Below are 27,176 nucleotides of genomic sequence, written 5' to 3'. Positions count from 1 at the left end.
TTCTACGTTTTTCATCACTAGACTCTCCACATCATGAACCTGGGAGTCATCAATTATATTAATGGGAGTTACTAACAAGCAGTATGGGAAGAATTAATTCTTTTGTAAGTTTTAAAAAGGTTTCCAATAATATAAATGAGTAGTACTCAAAATTTGAGGCATGATTATCATCAGTATTTGCTGGAAAGGAAATACAGAGAATTACTAGTACAAATGAATATGAATATGAATCAAGAACTGATATATGAAATGATATGAATTGAAAAAAAAAATAACCACTGTATCAACTCTGTGTAAGTAATGAGAAAGAAGCTGTATACAAAGCAACACATATTCTAGTCTTAAAAGAAGTAGCTTTAAGAAAAAAAGAAAATAATGTTTCACTGAAACAGAGACCCTGAAAGGAATAGTACAAAAGGATACAGGCACTTAAAAAAAATTAAATACTAGCTATATAATTGTGAGTAACTCCAATACAGAATAACTGAAGTAACCAAGAAATAATTTGCTTACTTATCTACATAATATAGACACAATAAATATTAGTAGACTACATATATGTAAAAGCTACTCAAGAATCTAATATATAAGCAGGAGTGAGGTTGTTAGGTTGAGAAAAGTTTATGCAGATTTAACTCCATTATCAAACTGCCCTCTGAATTATACAAACTAATTGAAACTCTCACAACAGATCAAAGTTCCTTTTCTTCTACATGCTCACCAAATTAGGTACACTAAATAGACATTCTCTTTTTGGCCAGGTTGGCTGATATGAAATGGTTCTCTTGTGGAGTTAATTTGCATTTTCCTGATCACTAGTGAGACTGAGGAATTTTTTCTTATGTTATTTAGAAATTTAGGTTTTGTTCTTCTGTAACAGTTTCCTAATATACTATGTTCGTATTACTATGCGGTTGACTGCTCCTTTTTGTATTAATATATAAAGGTTTTTCTTATGTATCCTGAATACTGACCCTTGGTTAAATCTTTGTGATGAAAATCTCTTCTTCTGAAAGTGACTTATCTTTCCATTTTGTCTTCTTTTGTTATAGGCAAATTTAAAAAATGAAATCAAATATATGAATCATTTCCCATATTAAGGTCTGTATGTTTCTGTGACTTATAGAGAGATCTTTTCTGAATTAGAAGGCATGGACTTTTCAAATTTCTCATTTCTACTTATTATTATCACTCAATATATAAGTATTTACTGAGTGACTACTATTTGCAATGCGAATTTTATATAAATTCCCTCTTTAATTCTTCACATTTCTCTAAAGCCATTATCTTCATTTTCAGATGAGTACACTGAGACTACTGAAAGCGAAAGTCACTCAGTCGTGTCCGACTCTTCCCCACCCCATGGACTATACAGTCCATGCAATTCCCCAGGCCAGAATACTGGAGTGGGTAGCCTTGCATTTCTCCAGGGGATCTCCCAACCCAGGGATGGAACCCAGGTCTCCCAAATTGCAGGTGGATTCTTTACCAGTTGAGCCACAAGGGAAGCCCACACTGAGACTAGTGAGGTGAAATAAACTGGTTCAAGATATGTCTGACACCAAAGTTCTTTCAGAAAAAGTGAAACTGGAAAGCCATGGTTTCTCCTTTCTTAAGTTTAGAATACTTTTATTATTTACGTGCAATATAGATTATCCCTATTAAAGAATTATATACGGAAGTGAATGTATGTTTAAGTCAAAGTAGTCACATATTTATTATAACCACTGTGATCCATATATATTACTATGCTTTGAATAAATGAATATATGTATATAGATATTTAAACACACAAACCTAATCATCTTTGAAAGTAATTTTCATTTTTATGTCCACTAAGGATTGAATTATTAATTGACATTTCTTTTATTTATGCCTAAGAGAAAACTGCTGAGCAATGTACAGTGAAGTCATTCACCAGGGTGAGTGAGAAACTAGATGCTTTGATCAATGGAAAGGTAATACCTATTTTGTGCCAGGTATGTGTGTTTCCACTATTATCTAGTCTGCTTGGGCAGCTTCTAAGTCTCTTCCACACTCAGTGGCTCAGACATTTAGGGCCACCTCCTAAAACATACCTTTGCTGGCTACTCAGCTCAACCCCATGTATTTCTAACATGAGCCTTAGAACGCTGAGGAGAAACGTCTACTGACTTGCTCTCCGTCCCTGATACCACTCTGAGAGCTGAATAATTTTATCTAATGCCAGTATCTTGTGCAGTGACTAATATGTACTAGGCCTCAACGTACGGTTTGACTTCAGTGATGTCACCTTTTGTAATTTATCTCTTGTGATTTAACTATCCGTGAATTAACCTTCATATCAATTTTTCAAGGAATTAGAGAAGAAAAACACTCTGAAAATCAACTGATCATTTAATTTGATTCAGAGGTTACATTTGGCGATCTTGTAACTAAATTATTGTAGGCAGAGGTATAAAGCATGGCAGTGAACAGAACTATGTGGTTTAAAGAATGATATAGCTTTGTTGTATAGTGTACTATTGCCCAGGACATAAATGTTACCCCTAGAAAACTGTCTACAGAACTATTATAGTAAGATAATAGCTTTGGAAATATATATATATATATATATATATATATATATATATATATGGGAATATATAATAATAATAGCTTTGGGAAGTTAAAATAGTTCATATCTACCTAATAATTTTCTTACTCCTTCTATCCATTTTTTTCCTCAGAAAACCAAAAGATTCCACAAATCATTTAATCCAAACTTTCTGACTTGATATAATTATCCTCATATCCCTTGTTGTTTGCCTACCAAAAATCAAACATAAGAATTAAAGAAGGACTTCCCTGGTGATCTGGGGGCTGAGAATCTGCCTGCCAATGCAGGGGGCATGGGTTCAATCCCTGTTCTGGGAAGATTCCACATGTCATGGGGTAACTAAGCCCATGTGCCACAACTACTGAGCCCACATGTGGCAACTACTGAAGCCCACAGGCCTAGAGCCCATGCTCTGCAACAAGAGAAGCCCTGCAATGAGAAGCCCATGCACCACAACCAAAAAGAAGCCTCTGCTCGTCACAACTAGAGAAAGTTTTGCACAGCAACTAAGACCCAGCACAGCCAAAATAAATAAATTTTTTAAAAAAGAAGAATTAAAAGAAAGAAAGAGCTACTTTCAATGCAGTATCTTTTGAAAGCTTCTCAGTCATGTCCCACTCTTTGTGACCCCATGGACTATGCAGTCCATGAAATTCTCTAGGCCAGAAAACTGGAGTGCGTAGTCATTCCCTTCTCCAGGGGATCCTCCCAACCCAGGGGACGAACCCAGGTCTCCTGCACTGCAGGCAGACTCTTTACCAGCTGAGCCACCAGGGAAGGCCCAGTGTACTATCAATAATGTCTTATTTGTTAGATTTGTTAGATTAATTCATAGCAGAACCCAAAGAATCTATGCTGCCATATGATACACAATAATAACAGACTGGAGAAGGCCAGTCCATGCTACCTGGAGAACTCACTGAGGCTCTGGGGACCTCCTGTTGAGAAACACTGATCTCAGATATTCTAATAATGTAGCAATCTTTAACCCATGACATAGCCCACTATTAACTAAATATATTACTCCTCTACCTTCCCTTTTTCTCCAAAGCATTATATTGAACCTCTTTACTCTGACTGGAATACACTGTGAACCAGAAAAGCAGTGAGTTCAACTTGGGGTCACATGTCAGAGTCATCTGGTTTTCTTTTTTATTCCACTGACTCATTACATTACTGTATTTTAATTTAGTTGGTTGCAGAAAGCTGAGATGACAATAATACTAGAGAAGACTTCCTCATCCAGATAATAATATCAGCACTATAAAAGCACACTTCATTAAAAACAGCACACCCAACAGTGTGCTCTCAGGTATCGGTGATGAAATGGCTGCACAATTACTTCTGACTCGTTTTCTACATTTCCCCTCTCTCAGTGGAATGCCTAATCTTCATAAGGTGTTCATTTCCTGTTTCACCCAGCAACCACCTTCTGCATTTTTGTTTTGTTGATCTCTCCTGCCTAAATTTCCATGGGGATTCTTCATTTAAAACAGACTCTTTGCTCTCACTCCTAAACACAACCCCATCAGCACTGCTGCCTGTGCCTTGGATTACAACAGGCACTGAAGTTAATAGCGTCTCATGGTCCTAAGGGAGTGTATGAAATAAGGATTGTCCTGGCCAGAGCATCTAGAGTTAAAACTATGGGCTAGAACGTGGAGTGTCAGATTACTTAATAGCATTTGCAAAAGTAACATCCCTTTTGCTCTCTTAATTCAACTCAAAAAAATATTTATTGAGTGTTTACACAATATAAGGCTCACGGTAAGGCAATGGAATGAGTTTCAGGCCAAGTAAGATGCAGTTTCTACACTGAAAATATTTCAGACAAGAATAAGACAAATACTTGTATCACTGAGTTGCTGTTAAAATGAAATGAGAACATATATCAACATAGTTCATTTCTGAGGTACTATATAGAGAGAATTCTTCACAGGATTACAGAAGGCTATTACAGTCCATCAAACTATGGGGAATTAAGAAAGACTTTATGAGGAAAGTTTTAGGTAATAAGGGAAAGGCTTTAAGTACAACCACAATTATGATCCTAGAGATGGCTAGGGAAGGCATTCCAGATAAGTAGAATAGTAAGGACAAAGAGTATCAAGTGGGAAATAATGTGACGTATTTGGAAAACAACAGTTTGACTGAAGCACAGGTCACGAACTAAGAGTACAGTTGGATAAGACTAAAAAGAATAAGTAGGGGGCCAGGTTGGGAACTGTTGAACTACTTGAACATGCTCTACATTCCTTTTAAGAATAAGGGCTTCAGCATTTACTATACTGATAGGTTCTAAAACACAGACACTTACTTGACTCATTAGTGTATATAAGGCAGTAAACTCCCTAAGTAGTTGAAGAAAAAGAGACAAGCCTTAAGATCTACAATAGTTTTTTTTTCCCCGTGCTCTGGGAACCTTCATTAGTTCTCTCCATTCACACCACTGACAGAAAGATGATGTACCTCCTGGTGCTTCTAGAAAAGAAAATCTAGTACTATGCTATGGGGCCTGCATTTTTTAATTTCCCCTAACCGTTTCTTGGACTTCTCTGGTGGCTCAGTGGTAAAGAATCCACCTGCTGATGCAGGAGCCAAGGGTTTGGTCCCTGGGTGGGGAAGATCCCCTGGAGAAGGAAATGGCAACCCAGTCCAGTATTCTTGCCTGGAAGACCCAGGGACAGAGGAGTCTAGCCTGGTGGGCTACAGTCTGTAGGGTCACAGAAGAGTCAAGTCGAACACGATTTAGCAACTAGACAACAATAACAGGCCTTTTCTTAGGCCAATTTTCCCTTTAAGCACCTAGAATTAGCGGAAAAAAAAAAAAAAAAGAAAAGAAAAAGAAATTACACAGCTGCCTGGAATTCCTGTTGCAAAGCTCAATGTATAGATAACAGTAATTGGAAAATTTTATTGAGCATCTTCTATGTGCCAAGCACTGTGCTTCATTTAAACCTCATGATAACCTAGCGCCACAGATATTATGCCAGGTGAACCAAGAAACAGAGGACATTTGAAGTCCCAACGTAACTTCAAAGCCTTAAGTGATTAGAAATAAAAAAACAAAATGAACAAAAAACTTCCCAGTTTAAATAAATTGAGGAAAGGGAGAAGACAAGAGAAGCATTGTGCACTGTACCTTTTAGAGGAAAAAAAAAATGTCAAAGTGAACCAACAGATAGATAAGATTTAAATAATTAATGTTTTCAATAAGAACTTAACATGGGAACTCCACATACTATACAGGAATTTACATCAAGGCATTTTTCACCAGTGAGCTTTCCTTAAAAAGAAAGGGGTATTTCAGTCTCATATATAGCCCCTTTTTGATAAATACACTTCTTCCATCTCCTTTGTTGTTGCTGTTTAGTCGCTAAGTTATGTCCAACTCTTTTGCAACCTCACAGATTACAGCCTGCCAGGTTCCTCTGTCCATGGGATTTCCCTGGCAAGAATACTGGAGTGGGTTACCATTTCCTTCTCCAGGGGATCTTCCCAACCCAGGGAGCAAACCCTCATCTCCTGCACTAGCAGGAGGATTCTTTACCACTGAGGCACCGGGAAAGCCCCATCTCCAAAAAATGTCTGCTTAAAAATACTTCACTTACAACTGGTACACCATCTCTTGGGCTTCATTTCTTCAGTGGAACAGATCAAAGTGAAGGCTTAGGTAACTTCTTATATGACCTTACTTCATAGTTCAACCTCTTTCTTCATTTGTGAAATGAAGGGTTGAATCATACGACCGAGGAATATTTTGTCTGGTTCTAAAACACAATGTCTACAATTTAGCATGTACAGAAACATTTTTTTCCCTTCTATTTCTGTTTTACGGTATACCCTTAGGTAGTTACAATGGAGCTGGACTAAAGACATTTGGGAAAGCTTTCACATGAACGGCAATTTTTCAACTTAGGTCACATTCCTGTAATCAAGTGGAACACCTGAAAGAACTAATAATTCTATTCATTTCAGTTATATTAGTCACCCTGAAAAATATTTGCTTGATTATACTTCTAAGTTGCACAGCAAGAAAAAATAGAAAACCACAGCATTTGGTTCACCTACTGCCTCAAGTCGTAACAATCACTGTTCAATTTAAAGATCTGAGGTCTGAGTTCCTGAGTACTTTAAATGCCAGTATCTGAACAACAACCTATAATAAAATGAAGATGAAAGGTTACAAAGAGTGTTCTAATTTATAGGATAAACAGAAGAAGAGTTGAAAAAATTAAAGCCACAGCACTTAAGCCTATGCATGATATGAAAATCTCCCATTTCTGGAAGGAAGCCATCCAATTTAACTGGACACCATGAAAGCAAACATGGCAATTTAGTGAAAATGATGACCACTTCTGAACTCTTCACATTAAAACAGAAGCCGAAAATGTTTATAGGAAAGAATTTTTAATGTAAGATGTATCCACAGATGTTTAAGTATGCATTAAGCAGGTAAAAACAGAAATGAGGAGTCAGAATTATAGCTGTCTGAAAATTACAGCAGCGTGAAAACATTTATGTCTTCAATACACGCCAATGAAATCCCAAGGGCCAGTCACTATTGCTATGGAGAATCTGCTACTTATGCAAATAACACTCAAAGTATTTTAACTGATTCAAGGAGAGGCCACTAGAAAAAATTCTCATTCATTTATTAACAGGTCAGTGTTGCCAGGTCAAGAGAGAGGCTGTCGGAATACAGAGACAGCAATCAGTCTGATCACTGCCACTGCACATTCCTGTGTCCGTTCCCCTCTGACAAAACACAACCTGGTTATGCTGAAGGGGAAGAAAAACATCCATAAACATCCAAACATGCCCAGGTGCTGCAAGGAGGCTCAAATCACAGGCTTGGGGACCTGTCCGGCCAGTTCCTTTATAGGTAAGTATGCACGATCGCCACATGCACCCACTCAAAAAAAAGGTGGTAGATCATTAAAACAGACTATTCCTTCTCTCATGAGCAGGAGATCCATATGCAGTGACTATTGTCTGGGCCCATGAATATCTCTTTTTGGATATATCACAATTTCTTTGTACTCTAGAGTTTCTGTTTTTAAAAGAAATCAGAATCAATCAGGCAAAAAAGGCAACTCCTGGCCTTTTAGTCAAGATCTTCCATTGGAATAAACATAAGCACAAAAATATCCATGAAATGGGAAAAGCAGCACTAACATTTCTCTCAGTTTCAATAATTCCACTAGAGGAAAAGAGCTGACCAGCTCTTAGAGATCTGTAAAAACCTTGTGGTGGACAGGCCAGGAAGTTTCAAAAGTGCCTGCCAATTTACACCACTCCCTATTTCTCCTTCTGAGAATAAAACAAAAAAAAAAGTCAGACATCTTTTGAGGACTTGAAAAAGCCAAATGTTCTGACCAGCTATGTCCTAGCTCAATGACTGTTTCACGGCTCTATTGTAAATGTATTACCTAATATTAGGTAATAAGAGCAAAATAACAACGACCAACACATTTTATTTCAAAAATCACTTTAAAATCTACTTTTTAGTCCTCAGTGAAAAAAGAAATAAGGGGTAAAAGAACATTGCAGCTGGACTCTGGCTACATTCCTTTGTGTTTTGCGGTCTGAGCCTCAAAATGAAATGCAGCAAAGATTGCAGAGTTTCCCTTTACAGTGTGCAGGTGCGTAAGTAATGGTCTAGGCAAAGCGTCAGTCCAGACCTGGGCTTCAAACAGACCAGACAAAGGGGAAAAACCTAGTTTAGCAAAACTAGCTAAACAGGACTCTCAACCTTAATGTATCACATGCCAATAGCCAGAGGAAACAGGTAATCAGAGAGGGCAGAAGCTGAGGATTCCTAGGCCTATTATATTAAATATAATTTGTCCAATCATTTAATTCCTATTTTCTTATGAAGAACCGATTCTACCTAATACCCTGGAAAAGTTCACATCAAAATCAACACACTCTTTCAGTGATCCAGGCTAACAACCGAGAGGTTGATTTAATCAACTACCATAATTAATAAATGCATTTGTATTTAGAGATATATTTACACATTGATGCTGTTCCAAAAAGGATCTGAGGTGCTTTACTGCCCCAGAGGAAATATTTGACAGTTCATAAAATATAAGACAGCATCAACTGTGAACTGAATTATTAACTTATGTACCACTAAGAAAAGATAAAACATCATTTTTTATTTTTTTATATGATAACACACCATATCTATCATGCCATTAACTGGAAGATATATCTCATTTTTAGCAATATTAGTAAGATGTCAAAAGTACTTACATTAGAATCAATAAAATACATTTTTTGTTTCAGTAAAATGGGGAAGACAGAGGTAGAATATAAAATTCATTCACTAAAAAGCAATTCCTGTGGTTCTCCTGGCTGCCAAAGGAAAAAAAAAAGAGCAATGTAATCATCTAAATCTAACTAGCCTTCCCAGACTGCTTAGGAAAATCAATCAGTCAATAAACAAATCATCACTACTACTCACACTAGAGCATACACTACATGGAGTGCCCACATGTTGAGCTGCTCCTTCACAAATTAAAGTGCACAGCTGATCTAGAGAAAGAGTATTTATCATTTTGAGTAACCCTCCTTCAAGCTCCCAAAGTGATTTCCTACATAACTATTATTTTAAGGCAGATAATCATGAGCAAATTTGATAAAAATATGAAGAGATACTTAATTTTATTAATATGGAGCCAAGAGAAAGTTGAGAGGGGTGGGCATTCTCCACAAAACTACAAGGTTATCTTTGTGAAAGATATATCTGGTTATGGTATTCTCTCCTCTTAAAATCACCTAGGGGATCCCTTCATCCCTGATAAGTAGTACTTTTCATCATTACATGAACAAATGAAATGATATCAGCAAAAATGGTAGAGTAAGTAGATCAAAGAACTGGTCCCTCCAGAGAAACACTGGAAAAAAGAAAAATCAAGCAAAAACTGTCCATCAAAGGTTCACAACTGGCTGAACAATCAATCAAGAAAAAGGAAACTCAGAATCAGAAGGAACACTTTGCAGTATTTTTACTTATCCTGTCCCTCACCTCCTCTCCAGCTCAGCAGTAGTCCTACAGACAGCAGACTGCAAGTGTGAGGCCCTGACTCCTGGTTCTTAAGGGAGCAGAGCAGATCTTATATTTTTTTACCAGCACAGTAAAAAATTTGTGTTGGTTTGTCCTAACTTGTCTGGGGGAAACCTGAAGGACGAATGCAAGGCACTTGCCTTTGTTTTGCCTAGTCAGAACTCACTCAGAGAGTAAAAACAGGACAATGTTCAAGAAATAAGGCAAACAAACAAACCTAACTGCTTCCTTAGGCAAAAGATTAAGGTTGAGAGACACAACAGACTGTGTAGGCTGGGAGGAACAGCTGGGGAGAACTTTCAGAAACTAGTGTATTCTAAAGTATACCCACACACTGTGGAATCAGAAGTTATGGTGGGAATGTAAGTGGGCGCAGTCACCGGGCAAAACAGTATGGAGATTCTTCAGAAAACTAAAACAGAATTGCCGTATGATTCAGCAATCCCTCTCCTGAATATATATCCAGAGAAAAACATTGGCTTGAAAAGATACACACACCACAATGTTCATCACATCATTGCTTACCATAGACAAGACATAGATGCAACCTAAATATCCACTGACAGATAAATGGATAAAGAAAATATAGTACATATATATAATGGACTATTACTCAGCCATAGAAAAGAATAAAATAATGCCATTTGCAGCAACATGGATGGACATGAAGATTACTATACTAAGTGAAGTTAGTCAGACAAAGACAAGTATCATATGATATAGCTTATATGAAGAATCTTAAAGAATGATACAATGAACTTATTTACAAAACAGAAACAGACTCACAGAGAGCAGACTTATGGTTACCAGGGATGAAGGGTCAGGGGAGGGATAGATTAGGAGTTTGAGAATGACATGTATACACTGCTGTATTTAAAACAGATAACCAACAAGGACCTCCCGTGTAACACAGTGAACTCTGTTCAGTATTCTGTAATGACCTAAATGGCAAAAGAATGAGAAAAAGAACAGATACATGTGTATGTTGAACTGATTCACTCTGCTGTGCACAGGAAACTAACACACTATTGCTAATCACACTCCAATACGAAATAAAAGTTAAATAATCAAATAAAAATTTTAAAAACAAAAAGGATGCTGTATACATGCTCAGAACAGAATGCACGCTCAGAAAAGACCTGAGAAGACCCTAGGCTTTCACCTCTGGCTAACTGCTAGGTTTACTGTAAGAAGTGAACGCTAAGGCCTTCTGGTTGAAATGAAAGGACACTACACAGTTACTGAAACTGAACAAAGAGATAAAGGTCTCCAGTGAAGATACCTACACAGGTAAATTAAAAAGACAGTAGTGTGGGCACACAATGTATCAAGAGGTCATCAGTGACAATAAGAACCTAAAGATGGGGAGACAGAGGTATAGAGGAGCAGAGTTTTTACATACTAATGAAGCTAAGTGGTTATTATTTCAAAGTAGACTGTTACAGAATGTTAACTGTAATCCCAGAGTCACAATAAGAAAATATCTTAAATACACTGAAAAAGAAATGAGACGGAATCAAAATGGTACACTACAAAAAATCAATTAAGAAAAAAAAAGGCAATAATGGAGGAAAATGAGGCTCAAAAAAAGGTATAAGAAATATGGGGGGGAATGGCAGAAGGAAATCCTTTCATACCACAAATTATGTTAAATAGAAGTAAGTGAAACTCTCCAATCAAATGGCAAAGATCCACAGAAAGGAGTTAAAATTAAATGATCCACTATATACTGCCTACAAGAGACTCATTTTAGATCCAAAAACACAAATAGGTTCAAAGTGAAAAGATGGGAAAGAGTCCCAAATACAGTAACCAAAAGAGAGCTGAGAGGTCATGCTAATATCAGGCAAAATAGTTTTTAGGTCAAACTTGTTTCAAGAGGCAAAAAAGTTCATTATATAATGATAAAAGGGTCAGTTCATCAAGAAATAGTATCTCAAAATATATGCACCAAATGACAGAGCCCCCAAATAAAAGAATCAAACATTGACAGAATTGAAGGAGAAACAGTCCTATAATAATAGTTGGAGAGTTTAACACTCCATTTTCAATAATGGACAGCATATCTAGACAGAACATCAATAAGGACATGTTAAGACTTGACAATACTATAAATGAACTAAACCTAACATATATATAGAACATTGCATCTAACAATAGAAGATATTTTCTTCTCAAATGCATGTGCAACATTCTCTAGGACAGACCATATATTAGGCAACAAAACAAGTCTTAATAAATTTAAACATACTGAACTCATACAAACTATTTCTCCATCACAATGGAATTAAACTAGAGTTCAATAACAGAAGGAAAACTAGAAAATTCACAAATGTGAAAACTAAACTCTTTTAAAACAACCAATGGGTTAACTGAAGAAATCACATGGGGAATTAGAAAATACTTTGAGATGAATGAAAATTAAAATGCAACATGCCACAATTTATTGTGAAAGTAGAAGTTTAAAGATATAAAAACTGACACTAAAAAAGAAAGCTCTCACATCAGTAACCTAACTTTACATCTAAGTAATAGAAAACGAAACCCAAAGCTAGCAGAATGAAGGAAATAATAAAGATTAGAGTGGAGATAAAAGAAAATACAAAAATAATAGAATCAACAAAATAAAAAAAGTGAGTTCTTTGAAAATATCCATCAATTCTTCTTATTCTAGATAAGTTTAATAAGGAAATAAAAAAGACACAAATAGCTAAAATCAGAAATGAAAATAGACATTATTAAAGACCTTACAGAAATGAAAAGGATTAGAAAATAATACTATGAACAACTATCACCAACAAATTACATAACCTAGATGAAATGGTATTGTTCTTGGAAACACACAAATTATCTAAACTGAGTCAAGAATATATAAAAAATATGAACAGACTGATAATTGAATCACTAATGAAAAACCTCCCAACAAAGAAAAGTACAAAATCACATGGCTCCACTGGTAAATTCTAACAAACATTTAAAAGAAGAATTAACAGCAAACCTCAAACTCTTCCAAGGAAGTAGAAGAGAGGGAATACCTCATAATGCTTTCTGTAAGGCCAATACTGCGTGCATGTCACTCAGCTGTGTCCAACTCTCTGCAACCCTGTGGACTACAGCCTGCCAGGCTCCTCTGTCTATGGGATTTTCCAGGCAAGAATACCAGAATGGGTTGCCATTTCCACCTTTAGGGAATCTTCCTGACCCAGGGATTGAACTTGCATCTCCAGCATCTCCTGCACTGGCAGGTGGATTCTTTACTACTGAGCCACCTGGGAAGGCCCGATACTTGCCTCACAAAAGCAAATTAAACTTGAATGGGTCAATTTTGCTATCACTAGCAATTCTGCCTACATTTTATTTAAAAGAAATGGAGCACTACACAAAGGATATACAAAAACTACCACAATCTAGGTCACATTTTATATTTTTAATACACTTGATGCTTCATACTGGCCCAATGTTAAAAGTATATTGTAAAAGGATACTTACTCTCTCTCCTTTTCAGTCAGCTTGTCATTAATATTATCTTTGATTGTTGATCTAGATCCCTTATGAATTACAGGATATCTGAGGGGCACTTGTAGGAAAAAGGAGATCATGGATACCAAATGTGCAGTATAACCAAGGGCAACAGCAATGCTCCCATCATCTTTTGCTGTTAATTAAAAAACAGAGAAACAGAAAACAGCTATTTACTTCATAAATGTAGCTACAAGATCATAATGAACCAATTTCAAGAGATTTTATAAGAAATAATTGATAAAATATTATTCACCTATCTAAATTATATGATTTTACACACATCTAAATATATTAATAAGATTTGAAATTTAATCTACTATATTTAAAACTATTTCCCAATAATTAATGTGGTGAGATTAACATTTGATATATAATCTTAAGAGTTCTTAGTACAGTCAAGTCTTCATTACTTTCTTTCCCAGCATTTTTAATGCCAAAAATAATACTTGAGTCTATTATACAATGTGAAAATTAGTTTCAGAGATTTAAACATTGCATACTATATAAACATCATACATTTTATTCATTAACAACTTTACCAAGCAAAATAGTTGTACTGTTATACTATTGCACAACACTATTAATTCCAAGGTGAAGTGAAATAGTACAGCACATCCTTCTAGGGTACATTCTCAATATTCATAAAGAGAGCATTGTTTAAATAAGTCAGTGATGTTTGAGACAGGACAGAGAAAAAAAGTGTTTTAAATAGTAAAAGCTTAAAAAAAACCCACACTGTTCATATATTAATACATCCTATTGATGCAATTTCGGTGGAAGTAAGTGTTGTAAAAAGAATACATGTATCCTACAGTACATATCTTGTAAGAAGTCACAGATTTTTAACTCAACATCTAGATTTCTGCTACTGCCTATGAAGTGATAACCATTCAATTATTCAGAACTTGGAATAATACAATAATAAGTTTTAAGCTTGCCCCAAGGGAGAAGAAAAAAGTAACTGCTTGGTATATGATATTCTTAAAATACTTGAAAAAGTTCTCTCTTTGTCTCTCTCTCTCTCTCTCTCTCTCTCTCTCTCTCTCTCACTCACACACACACACACACACAGATTTAACACATATCTGGAATACTTCTGGCTAGAGAAAGGCTAAAATGATTGAGATGACCTTGGCTTGAGTATTTCCTGATTTCTAACAGTAACTTTAACTTCAGTTGTTAGTAATATTTCCCACATTCTTCTTTTACATTTAAACCTGGTTATCTGAGCACCACCTTCTTACTGTACAGGAAAGCCACTACTGCCATATACCACTGAGTGCATTCTCCACACCTGACTACCAAAACAGATTCTTTGATCATACTGTAAAAATAGGTAACTTTTATTGTACACTTTTTTTTTCCTGCCAGGAATTGACCATGGTGCTCTATTTCTGGCAGTCACTCATTCATCAAAAATTAATAAACTGGGCATGTTTTATATGCTATTTCATTCAATTTACAGATGAATGAATAAGGTTCAAGAAGTTAAGGAACCTGTTCAAACTAATACAGCGAGTACAGCAGTTGACCTGACACCAAGGCCTTTGTCTTTAAGCGCTCTACCATACTGCTGCAGAACGTTACTGTGGAATACATAACAATTTAACTTGGGAGTCTAGAAGCATATGACACATGTTTATTATTTTAGTTTCTTAATTCTTTTCTATTAAGAGCAAAAAACACATGAAAAGTCTGTGAATCTTTGGTGACATGTTCTCTCAAATCAAACTGATGGAAAAAAAAAATCAAACAGCATTCCTTTCAACTGACTATTGGGCATGCCTTAACTGACTAGGACTAACTATTTTTAGAGACCATGTGCTCCTGGCTCAGTCCCACTCAGGTACCTTGAGTACTACAATACTTTACTTCTGTTGAAATATGCGTATCAGACTACCTTAGAGACTAAAATTATATTACACTGTAAATTCATCACAATATAATTTAATCATCATATAATATCAGAGCTGGGAGAAGCTTAGAAATCACTGAATCTGATGCTACTAATTTAGAAATGAGAAAAATAAGATTCAAGTGGTATAAGTGAGTTAGTCAAAGCCAAGTTAAGTAAAAACTATGAATGCAGGAGTAAGAGAATTGTATCTACACCCCAGCCCCTTCAAGTATCTATCCCTGGAATCACAGCTGGGACAATGAGTTCCATGAAAGAGGCTGCTGAATCCCACCTCCTGTTTTCTTTAAGAATAGGGCTTATTAAATTTAAAATATTCCTATTAGTACAAGGACTTGGTCTTTAAGAATCCTCTTTGAAGGGAGAAGAAAAGAAGAAAAAGAAAACTTTCAGTAAGTAATGAAGAATAAAACTACATTAAGTTTGGACTTTCCTTTGTGTACTTTGGGATTCCCAGGAGGCATAGTGGTAAAGAATTTGTCTAGCAAGCAGGAGACGTGGGACTCGATCCCTGCTTCAGGATCGAGTCCCTAAATGGAAAATGGCAACCTGCTCCAGTATTCTTGTCTGGAAAATTCCACGGAAAGAGGAGCCTGGTGGGCTAGAGTTCATGGGGTTGCAGAGTCGAACACGCTGAGTGACTGAGCACCTACACACATATGTGCTTTACACTAAGGTTTTCCTTTTCTATGTGACCTACAGAAAAGGATTTGCAAACTTCCAAAGATCAGAGGGCCTCTTAGCCTGCCAAACAGGTCAAATGCAAACTATGAATGTTTAAAAAATCTATCCAATATTAAACACTCAAGCATCTCCATTTTTCCATATTACTAAAAGGGTAATACTAAAGTATTACAATTGTCTATTTCAAGGACTACATCTACATATCTAGTAAAAGAACAGAAATTGGTCTTCTAACATTACCTCCTTTCAATAAAACAATTTTGCTTAAATTAAACATAAAAGGGCATCTCTAAGAGAATCCTGTATACATACAGCAAAAACCAAAAAGAAATAGCAAAAACTGCAAACTGGGTAATACTGGAAATCAGCTTTGATTCTGGTTATTCACACTACCATTATTTCCACCACAAAACTCCCACCACTCACCCATTAAAAACCCTAGGTTGCTTCCCATTTCAGGCCACAGTGCTCAGTCACAGCCTCACAGTTAAACATCATGGTGTTGGATTTCCAATTATTGAAGCTTTATATTAAAAAGCATTTTAAAAGGACCACGGGTGAGGCATTACAGGGCCCATGGGTACTCCAATACCCTCAAAAGGAAAACCACCTCCTGGTAGGGAAGTCACTTTCATCACCCCAAGGCCACTGAACCTCCAGTGGGAAAATGTGAGCTCATGTGGTTAATTATGGCTATTGCTGCCACGAAACCTCAGATGTCACATTCTGTTGCCAATCACTTTAGGTAAAAAAACTGAAAGGTTTAAGGTTTCCAGCATTCCAAGATCTAAAAGACTTTTTACCTGCCAAAGCCAAAACCTGGCTCTCTGGGGTGTGCTTTTCCAGGAACCATTAATGACGTCCCTAACACCTGATGCAGAGCAGAGGCTTGTGTTCCTTATGCTGCTCTGTGGGTTAAAGAGGTCACAGATGACAGGCTTGTTGGTGAAAAGAAGCTAGAGGGGGAATGGGAGGGTTCAGGGAAGAACAGGAATAAGCTGTTAAGACTCAGGTAAAGGAAAAAAGCCCTGATTAAAATGTTTTAAGGGGCTCACAAACAAAACAAAATTCTGCAGTTCCCTCACAATAAATATTTCCTATTTGTTTTTTAAAATGTAGGTAGCTACATTTACTTGGGGCTGTAGTAATTTTTGTGATAATAAATCTTTTATATAATTTTTCTTTTTTTTAAGCTGAAGAGTTAGACATGCATTTATTTTGGTTAATTAATAATGCGGATCTGATTCACATTACTTTACAGATCTTCCTCAGTTTACAATGGGTTTACATCCCAATAAACTCATTGCATGTTGAAAACCTTGTAGGCTGAACATTTTAAATGTTTTAAAATGGATTTAAAATATCTAACCTAGTCTTGCCTAGTCTATTTTAAGTATGCTCACAACAATTACATTAGCCTCTTTTATGTAACTTTTATGACAATAGATTCCACAAACTCACAATGGCCATGACAACATTATAAATTAATTCAAATGTCTCTTTGACTTAACATGTTGGACAAACTGTTAATATTCAAATGCATCCAAGTACAATAAGTGAACTAAAAGCTCTTACCATCCTGCCTTCCCAATCACTGAGGCAGTTGATTTGGTAAGGAATCAAGCACCCACTGATCCAGACAGGACCAAATATTTAAGACTCTAATCATTGCCACAGCATCTATGGAACCATTCCACGTTCTCAATGAGACAGTGTTTGACATATGGACTCTCCTTTCCAAGAAATCATGCCTGCATAAAGGGATACAGACACAGAAGGAAATCTGGGTCTCATTAGCACAAAAGGCTCTTGTGTTATAGATTACTTAAAACACACACAGTTTTTCCTTTTTTTGGATGAGAAATGTCCCAGTCAATGGAACTCAAGTGAAAACCCTTCACGGGACAACTTTCCCCACTTGTGTCCAGGTCTCTCTGCCATATTCTAACAGAAACTTACCCAGTTAGAAAGAAGAACACAACAAATGTTGGGCCACTATACAGGAGTTTCCCAAACAGTATCAGGCCATGCAATGTAAAGTCTATCCCAGTGAAGTTTCATGAATATAACAGAAAACCAGTTTAGATTTCCGTCACTAGAGTCTTACTAAGCATGCAGCTGCTACAGAACACTAAAAACTTGTTAGATGTCTGGAAGAGGTTATTATTCAAAACGAGGAGGAAAGCTGCATCATGACAGGAGTAATACGGGCTTCAAATCAGGCCAACCAGGGAGGACTCTAGTTCTGCCACTGGCTAGTATGAGTCTTCGGAAAAATTAACTCATCTCGCTGAGCCTCAATTTTCTTGTCTTTAGAAAAAAACAACAAAAAAAAGCTGAGTATAATTCTTTCCCTCACAGCAGGAACTGATTCTCACAGTGGTGGGAATTAAGTAAACAAGACAGCATCATGTATGATGTTCCATTTTACATATTTCTACTCACTGAATCTAAAATTTCCCATCCTTCTTTCAACAAGGTAATACTATTTTAATCTTTAAAAATACCTCAGGTATCATCTTCTCTATAAGACTTTCCTGATTCCCTCCTGGTAGATCTGATTATTCCTACTTCTTTAAGTCCTGCATACCTTGCATAAACTTCTAAGTGCCTGACACAGAGTACAAATTCAAGAGATATTTACTGACTGGCTTGATTACAAGTTAACCTCAAGTGGACTGAAGTTTCACTGAGGTAGGATCAATGCCTTGGTCACCTTTGCATACCCCCAGCACCTGGCACCATAAATGACACACACAAGGCAATCAGTAAATTCAAAAGTACATGGAAGTAATTTGCAGAATGCGAACATAAGATTTTAAAGTCCAATACTACCATATGTGCTTCTTAAAACGAATTCCTACAAGTTATGGTAAGTAAATAGGGCCTTAGAGTAGAATCAAACATTTATTTCATTTCATTTTTAGCAGTAAAAACTGCACTAAAACTAAAAGATACACTAATTTTTTTAGGGGAAGAAGTAATGTATTCAGCTTGGATGTACAGACAGGGAACAAAAACTGGGAAAAATTAGGAAATAAATCAACTCCAGAATACAAAAATAGAATCAAGAAACATCCCAGAATGAACTGAGGTGATACTCTAATACCGGTAGTATCCCTGCTTCTCTTGTTGCCACCTCTCAAATCTTTCTATATTAAGCAGCCAGACTGACTTTTAAAAACCGTCAATTCATATCATCCCCCTTCTTGAAGCCCTTCAGGGTTTCCCACTCCACCAAGAATAAAATAGAAACTCCTTTCAGTGGCCTCAAGACCCTGGCTGACTCTCCTACATCTACTGATGGAATTCTTCTCTTTTCTCACCCTGCCCCAACCACACAGGTTTGCTCTGGTCTGTCCTTCCTTCCTCTCTCTGGCAACTAATTCCATTTATTGAGTGCCTTCTATAGGAAAAGCTCTTTCAAATGCTATCTCATTCAATCATCACAACTGAAGATGTAAATATTACCTCACTTTACAGGTGAAGAAATTCAGTTCAGTTCAGTTGCTCAGTCGTGTCCGACTCTTTGCAACCCCATGAACTGCAGCACGCCAGGCCTCCCTGTCCATCACCAACTACTGGAGCCTACCCAAACTCATGTCCATTGAGTTGGTGATGCCATCCAGTCATCTCATTGTCTGTCGTCCCCTTCTCCTCCTGTCCTCAATCTTTCCCAGCATCAGGGTCTTTTCCAGTGAGTCAGCTCGTCACATCAGGTGGCCAAAGTATAGGAGTTTCAGCTTCAGCATCAGTCCTTCCAATGAACAGTCAGGACTGATTTCCTTTAGGATGGACTGGTTGGATCTCCTTGCAGTCCAAGGGACTCTCAAGAGTCTTCTCCACCACCATAGTTCAAAAGCATCAATTCTTTGGTGCTCAGCTTTCTTTAGAGTCCAACTCTCACATCCATACATGACTTAAGCTCTGAGAAATTACATGATTTTCCCAGAATACACGTATCTTCTCCCATGCCCCTCGCCCTGAATTTTTTCAGATATATCAAGCTGATTCCTCAGAATCCTCAATCATGACTCCCCCCTCTTCTAGGAATTCTTCTCCCCCAGCTGTAGTGGGTGAACTGAAAGTCAATCCGTCGTGTATAACTCTTTGAAACCCCATGTACTATACAGTCCATGGAATTCTCCAGGCCCCAGTACTGGAGTGGGTAGCCATTCCCTTCTCCAGGGGATCTTCCCAATGCAGGGATCAAACCCAAGTCACCCGCATGGCAGGCAGATTCTTTACCAGCTGGGCCACCAGGGAAGACTGGCTCCTTTCAGCCTTCAGATTTTCTGTTAAACGTTTCTCCTCAGAGAGGTCTTCTCTGATTAATTTATCTACAGTAGGTTTCCCTATTCTCCAAGATAGCATACTCTTTTATAAATACTTGTTAAATACTTCTTTTCTTATTTATTACCTTTATTTTTTATCTCCTTTAAGAGGTTGCATGCTCTATGAAAGAAGAGAATATATTTGCTTTTTCCATCATCAGATCCTCAAAGTGGCACATGCCTGGCATTTAGGTGCTCAGTTGATTATTTTTTTCAATGAAAGAATATTCTGTATTCCTACAATCTGGCCAAGGGCTTAAGGTATTTATTAGGTTTAATAAATAAATGAATGAAAGAAAGAATGGGGAAAAAGATGTGTCATGAACTTCAAGACACCATTACCTAAAATTAACACCAAAGCAAATGTGTATGACTTACAGAGATGAGTGGGAACACTGTACAATGGGAAACCAGACAAATCCCAGCAAGATCATTACCTAGTTCTGTGGTCTTGAGCAAGTCACTAAATAGCTCATTCACACATTATAAAGTGAGATTATACCACCTTTCTTATTGGGTTATTTTGTTTTTGGGAGGATTAAAGATAAGGCAAAATGTCTTGCTCTTAAATAAAATCTTAACAATCATGTAAAGTAGGTAGTACATGAACTAATGCGTTCATACTATCAACTAGAAAATCAACTCAAAGCTTAGATGACTTGGTCCAAAATACATGGTTTCTAGAAAGGGAACCAGGATTCAAATACAGGTCTTCCCATTCCTGTTTTAATCACTTAAAAAAGAAACATTTTTCTTAATTGCAGTATAGTTAAATAGTAGCTCAGTTGGTAAAGAATCTGCTGCAGTGCAGGAGACTTGGACTGGATCCCTGGGTCGGAAAGATCCCCTGGAGAAGGAAATGGCAAACCACTCCAGTATTCCTGCCTGAAAAATCCCATGCACAGAGGAGCCTGGTGGGTTACAGTCCGTGGGGTTGCAAAAGTCGGACACAATTTAGCAGCTAAACCACCACAACAGTTGAATTTACAACACTGTATTAATTTCTGCTATACACTAAAGTGACTCAGTTATATATATATATATATATATATATATATATATATATAACTATACACACATACACACACACACATTCTTTTTTGTATTCTTTTCCATTATGGCTTATCAAAGGATATTGAATATGTATACAGTAGGACCTTGTTGTTTCTATATATATCAGTTTGTATCTACTAATCCCAAACTCCCACTCCTACCTTCTACCATCCCTTTCCCTCTTGGCAACCACTAGTCTATTCTCTATGTCCCTGATTCTATTTTTGTTTCTTAGCTAGGTTCATTTATGACACGTTTTACATTATGTTCCAACTACTTGCTGTAAAGGACAAAGAAGGTAATATACTAAAGCAGTCTTAAATGTTAAAGGATCACAAATAACATATTCTTTACAGGGAAATGGAAGCAAGCCCCAATAAGAACTAGTAATGCTCTATTCTGGAATAACTTATTCCCAAATAGATTAATGCGCTAGCTTTGGGCATAATCTATAGAACTACTTAGTAGTCCTCAAAGCATTGTTTACATTAGGAGAAATGAACCCACTCTGCTAACAATAAAAGTAATCTTTCTACCCAAATGTCAAATAAGTTCTTTTCTCTGGCATACTGGTAAAGAGATTAGGAAAAATATTTTAAAATATAGCTATTACTGTGAATGTTATTTGTAACATCTTTAATGTAAATTTCTTTTAATTAAAGAGGACAGAAATGACAGTATAACAAGTTTAACCTATGGGAGTGGGAATGTCACAAAATTTAATTTTCAAATACATTTTATGTTAGCAGAAATATAACTTTATAAACAGAGCAGACTAAGGTTTACTGCTTTGCTCCCAATGCAATTTTTTTCATGAAAAATAAAACCAAAAGGACAGGAATATTATTACTATTCTTGAGAACCCTACTGTCTGATTTTATTAAACCCCATTAAAAAAAATTTTAACTATCAAATGGAAAGCTCAACAATTTTCCCCCCATGATGAGACCAAATATCCTCTTAAGTCTTCCATCAGGGAATCTGATTCTATATACTTACAACTGGGAAGGGACAGAAGGTTCCAAAACCTTTCTGGAAGAAGGGACAGGCAACCAACATTTCAAGATATCTCTTTTTCCCTGCAACACACCCATATTTTATACCAAATCTTTAGAAGTAAAAAGAAATAAAATACCTTGGAAGTCCTCAGAATTGGGCAACTTGACACCACATACAAAGTAATCTCTATGCTCATTCTGCAAATATAATCAAAGAATGAAATTAATTTTATGTATAAACAAAGAAGCTCTAAATCTAAAAAATTTAGGTGTTAATTCAAAGACAATACCGTCATAGATATTTTAAAATATTACCCTAATTGTTGAAGCTGAATACATGATGATTTATTATACTATTATCTGTATCTTGATATATACTCTAAATTTTCTATATAATACAGACATTTAAAAACATATCTAACAAAAAGTCATGTAAAATTTTAACCATAAAGCTAACTATTCTTTGACCAATTCAAAGCTATAAATGAGAATTTTTAAGTAGAATTAATAAAAGTCTCTGAGCAACCTAAAATCCTATTAGCTTTCCTCTCAGAAAATTAGTCTTTTAAGTCCCTTTTCATTAGAAAGAAAACAAAACCACCAAATTTAGCAGATCTAATTCTCTAAAAAAGAATCCTAATAATTTACATTTGTACTTACTCTAAGAAACCAAATTCAGAAACTTAACATCTTGACAGCTACCACAGGAATATCTTAAGTAATACTAATAAATATAAATTAATTAGTAGTTGTATATTTAAAGCAATGTGTATGTATCTGCATGCATGTCTCAGATAAGGTAGAAGTTGATAATGTGGTTGAGTGAAAAAGTCCTAAAGAAACCAGAAATAATTTGGCATTCATTTAGGTGAAGATGAGTTCACTCTACCACTAACTTGACAGAAAAAAATAAGTAAATGAGTGAAACCTAATGCCAACTAATTCTAAATCTACTTTTAAAATAAATATTAGCCAAGACTAGAGCAATGGTGTTTTCTTTGAGAGGAAATTTCAAATAGAAATCTCTTAAAAAAAATTTTTTTTCCCAGAAAATCTGAAACTTACCAAATCAATAGGGTAAATGTAGGAAAGCTCAGATAGTAACTGCCTGCAACGAATTGTCAACTGAGCATTAGTCTTCAGAAACAGTTCTCTAATGAGGAAAGAAAAAAGCACATTTGTTAAAAAACAAAAAATAAACAGGTTTGCTTGCTTTGTAGGTTATTTCCAACTAACTGACACAGAGAAAAATTAAATGATCCGCACTGGGCCACAGAAATTCAGAAGCAGAAGCAAGAATAATAACTAACATGAGTCCTGACCTATCTCTATATACCATTAATCACCCTAACTACATAAGGAGGCCTATTGTATATATCTAGCACCATGAAAAGAGATGTAAAACATACAAATAATCATTGACTGGACACCTACTACTATACGCCAGGAGCTTTACAAATGGCTTTAGTTATCATATCAATGACAACTTATTTGGTTGATATTACTATACCTATTTTACAAACAAAAAAACAAGATTTAGAGAGGCTCAATAAAGTGACCAAAATCTCATTTAAATTGAGGCCAATTTGCAGGAAATACCCATATGGTATTTCCTCAAAACAGCATTCTACTTTCATTTACAATTACAGATGTTATAACTATCTCAAAAAATAACCTGCTGACATATTACAAAAGTAATAGAATAAAAAGGACAAAGCCAAAAGGTGTGGCATGAGATGATGCAGCTTTTCCCTTACACTATTTAAGAAACATGACTAACAGCTAAATTACCCATAAAGCATATTACCTGCTCAACTTGTCAACAATTAAAAAGGAGGTAATTTAGGAAGCACAGTAGGTCAGAGTGGAACGTAAAGCAGTACAATGCAAAGAGAGCTGAAGACTTAAAGGCATTTAGTTCTGCTTTCCTAGTGAACCAGACAAGAGTAACCTCCACAGCTTTGCCTTCCTATCTGCAAATTGAGAGGATTAGATTAGATGATCTCTAAGATTCTTTCCAGGTTTCTTAATTGCTGAAGTTTCTTAAACAAAAATGCACAATGGGATGACTTTCCAGTAAAAGTGAGTGAAAATGAGGAGAAGATCAGAGGTGGTAACAAGTTAAGCACGTGCTGCAAAAAATAAAGGGAAAAACTATTAGCATTTGCTAAATGAATGTCATGTAGCAACTGAAATTAGCTACAGTTCTATCTCCAGTGCATGTGCAATTGGTTGTGTCTGACTCCTTGTGACCCCATGGACTATAGCCTGCCAGGCTCCCCTGTCCATGGAATTCTCCAGGCAAGAATACTGGAGTGAGTTGCCATTTCCTTCTCCAGGGGATCTTTCTGACCCAGGGATCGAACCCACACCTCCTGCATTGCAGGCAGATTCTTTACCCCTGAGCCACTGGGGACCTTTTTATATTTGACAACGAAGGAAAATAATCACCACTTGTTCTTAAGAAGAGAAAAAAATAATGGTGAAATAGTATTTTAGGAGAAGTCTGCTAGCAACATGGAGAATGAACTGGACAGCTGGACAGACTTATGTTAGAGAATCTGAGAACTGCTAAGGTAAGGCAAGTGAGCTAATAGGAGTAAGACTGAAGAAATTACTAAAGAAAAACTGTAAGATGCACTAAATGTAGAAGACTGGAAGAGGAGGAGATTCAAACATGAAGTCATGGTACTGTAGCCCTGCAATCTAGAACAGTGCTCAGGCTTCCGATTCTGACTATGTACTAGGAGCCCTCATAACTGCCTCTAGCACAGTGCACGACACAATAGGGGCTGAATAAATGAAAGTGGCACTGAGCATATTAACCGGCATTAACACTGGCAGCTTTAAAAAAATACTCCAGTTCTAAATCCTCTCCTCAAAGTAAACTCAACACTCCTAACAATCATTCTTAGTGTTCCGCTTACCTTTTCGCAGTGCACTCCTTTCTCAACTCATTTAGGGATTCCTTTTGGAGTTGAAGCTTGAGGTGCTCAGCTGAAAATGCACTTCCTAGAGAGAGATGAAAGGAGACAATTCCAGATGTAACACTGCAGACAGGACTGCCCAGCCACAACCAAACAGGCAGAGCCCAGTCCCCTGACTGTGAGAGGAAAATAAAAAGAGTAAAAGGTAAAATGAGGATAGAGGACTTTTGGGGCGATTAACCAGAATAAAATTCTGACTGCTTCCATTTTTATACAGTCTCTAGCAGGAGTCAAAGAGTAAGAGTTCCAGATTCTCTACCTACAGATTTCTGGGTTGCTGATCAAGAAACCCCAGTAAGATGTTCAAAATTCAGACAACTGCACTAAAAAAAGAAAAAACTGGCTATGAACTCTGGGTGTTAAGGATGAGTTACTAAAGGTTAATCAACTGTAACAAATGTACCACTCTAGCAGGGGAAGCTATGCACAGGTAGGGGTTGGGTGTATATGGGGAATCTGTACCTTCTGATCAATTTCGATATGCACCTAAAACTGCTCTAAAAAACAAAGCTTATTTTTTCAAGTGGTTAATTTGTTTTCAACCACGAATAATACAGAACATTGCTGAAAGTATAAAAGTAACAGAGCAGGAAAAATTACCTGCATATTGACTACTTCAATATAGTAGTTCATAAATTAAGTTTTTTTATGATGATTCATTTTATTCATATATATAAATAGCTTTAGTTACTATCATAGTGTGCAGGAAATATATATTCTGATTTTTCCAAATTATGTCTCAAGCTTTTTTACATGTTGACAGATAGTCTGAGTTACCATGTTTAATGGCTTGTAAAATATAACTCAATAGATGTGAATTAAAAGAACAGTCTACATTTTAATAGTTCAATACCTCAATTCCATTACAGGACATTTAATTTCCTCTAAGTATTTGCATGGCAATGATTAATATTTGTGTATATATGCCTAGTCTTTTGTGTTTATAGTAACTTTGGGACCTCCATTTTCATTTATGTGATCATAAAATCCTTTTACATCTTCTTACTCTAAAAAATGATCCCGTCTCAGGCTCTTGATAACCAGGCCTGAAAATTCCAAAGGTCCTATAGCACAGAAAAACATTCTTCGATCCTGACATACTAGGTTCTAGATCTTAAAAAGGAGTTTAGTTCCAAGAACTGTGATTAACAGGAAATGGTAGCCGAAACCCTTCTGTACACCTCCTCTAGGGAGGAACAAGAAGTAGATTAACTGATCAAAATACAGTTTGGACTTGAGCACTAAAATCACCAACCTAAATAATTTTATCAACATATGTCTAAGGACCCTGTTCTTCTCTCTCAACGGTATGTTAATGACCAGTAAGTTATTAACTCTGTTCCCCAGATAGAACTTAATTAAGAAATACTACTTATCTTCCTTAGCCCCAATATAATTCCTCCCCAGATTTCGCTGTCAACAATTTCAGAAGACACTCAGATTGACAACTTCCACCCCTCACCCCATGTACTTTTTCCAGAAAGCACACGAATTCTTCCACTACTATACAAATTTGTAATCTTATTCTTCATCCCAGATAAAAGGCTGCCTCAATTCTAGTGAAATCACAAATAAGGTCAAGACAGATCTGGGCTTCGAAAATGCAAATGTTACGCACCCTCTTTAGCTCTGAAGGTCTTTAGAACATATTACATGACCAAAAGAAAACAAAAACACTTGCAAAACAAAGAAAATAAAATCTAAAAATACACTAGCCAGCTAATAGGTGGCTAAAATGTTAACAGATGGGTAAGATGTTAACAATAGGTAAATCTGGGTGAAGAATATAGGTGTTCTCTGTACTCTTCTTATTCTTGCAGTTTTAAGTCCAAAATGATTTTCAAATAAAAAGAAGAAGAGTAGACCCAAACCCAGAAAGAGGTCTCCTACAAGGCTTTTCCACAGGCTTTAAAACGCAGAGGTACCGTCTAAGGCACCATCTTTCCACATTTTTCTGTTAAAAGGTAATACACCTCTCATTGGTTACATTGTGATCTCTGGAACAAAACTGAGTGAGACTGGCTTAGCTA

General features: G+C 36.4%; 1 protein-coding gene across 4 annotated transcripts in view; it reads right to left on the bottom strand.

Moving 5' to 3' along the window:
* Nucleotides 1-27,176, bottom strand: part of UVRAG (UV radiation resistance associated) — a 314,400-nt gene that overhangs the window by 111,870 nt on the left and 175,354 nt on the right. For all 4 annotated transcript variants that reach the window (XM_043482966.1, XM_043482964.1, XM_043482965.1 and 1 more), the window contains 4 exons: nucleotides 25,087-25,171; nucleotides 23,225-23,312; nucleotides 22,297-22,357; nucleotides 13,143-13,308 (listed from right to left, as the gene is read on the bottom strand). In XM_043482966.1, coding sequence (XP_043338901.1) covers nucleotides 13,143-13,308; nucleotides 22,297-22,357; nucleotides 23,225-23,312; nucleotides 25,087-25,171 — 400 coding nt within the window. The remainder of the gene's footprint in view (nucleotides 1-13,142; nucleotides 13,309-22,296; nucleotides 22,358-23,224; nucleotides 23,313-25,086; nucleotides 25,172-27,176) is intronic.

Source organism: Cervus canadensis, chromosome 11 (genome assembly GCF_019320065.1).
Source record: "Cervus canadensis isolate Bull #8, Minnesota chromosome 11, ASM1932006v1, whole genome shotgun sequence".
In the NCBI taxonomy this organism is placed as follows: domain Eukaryota; kingdom Metazoa; phylum Chordata; class Mammalia; order Artiodactyla; family Cervidae; genus Cervus; species Cervus canadensis.
The sequence above is the reverse complement of the archived record's forward strand: the minus strand, read 5'-3'. Positions and strand labels throughout refer to the sequence as shown.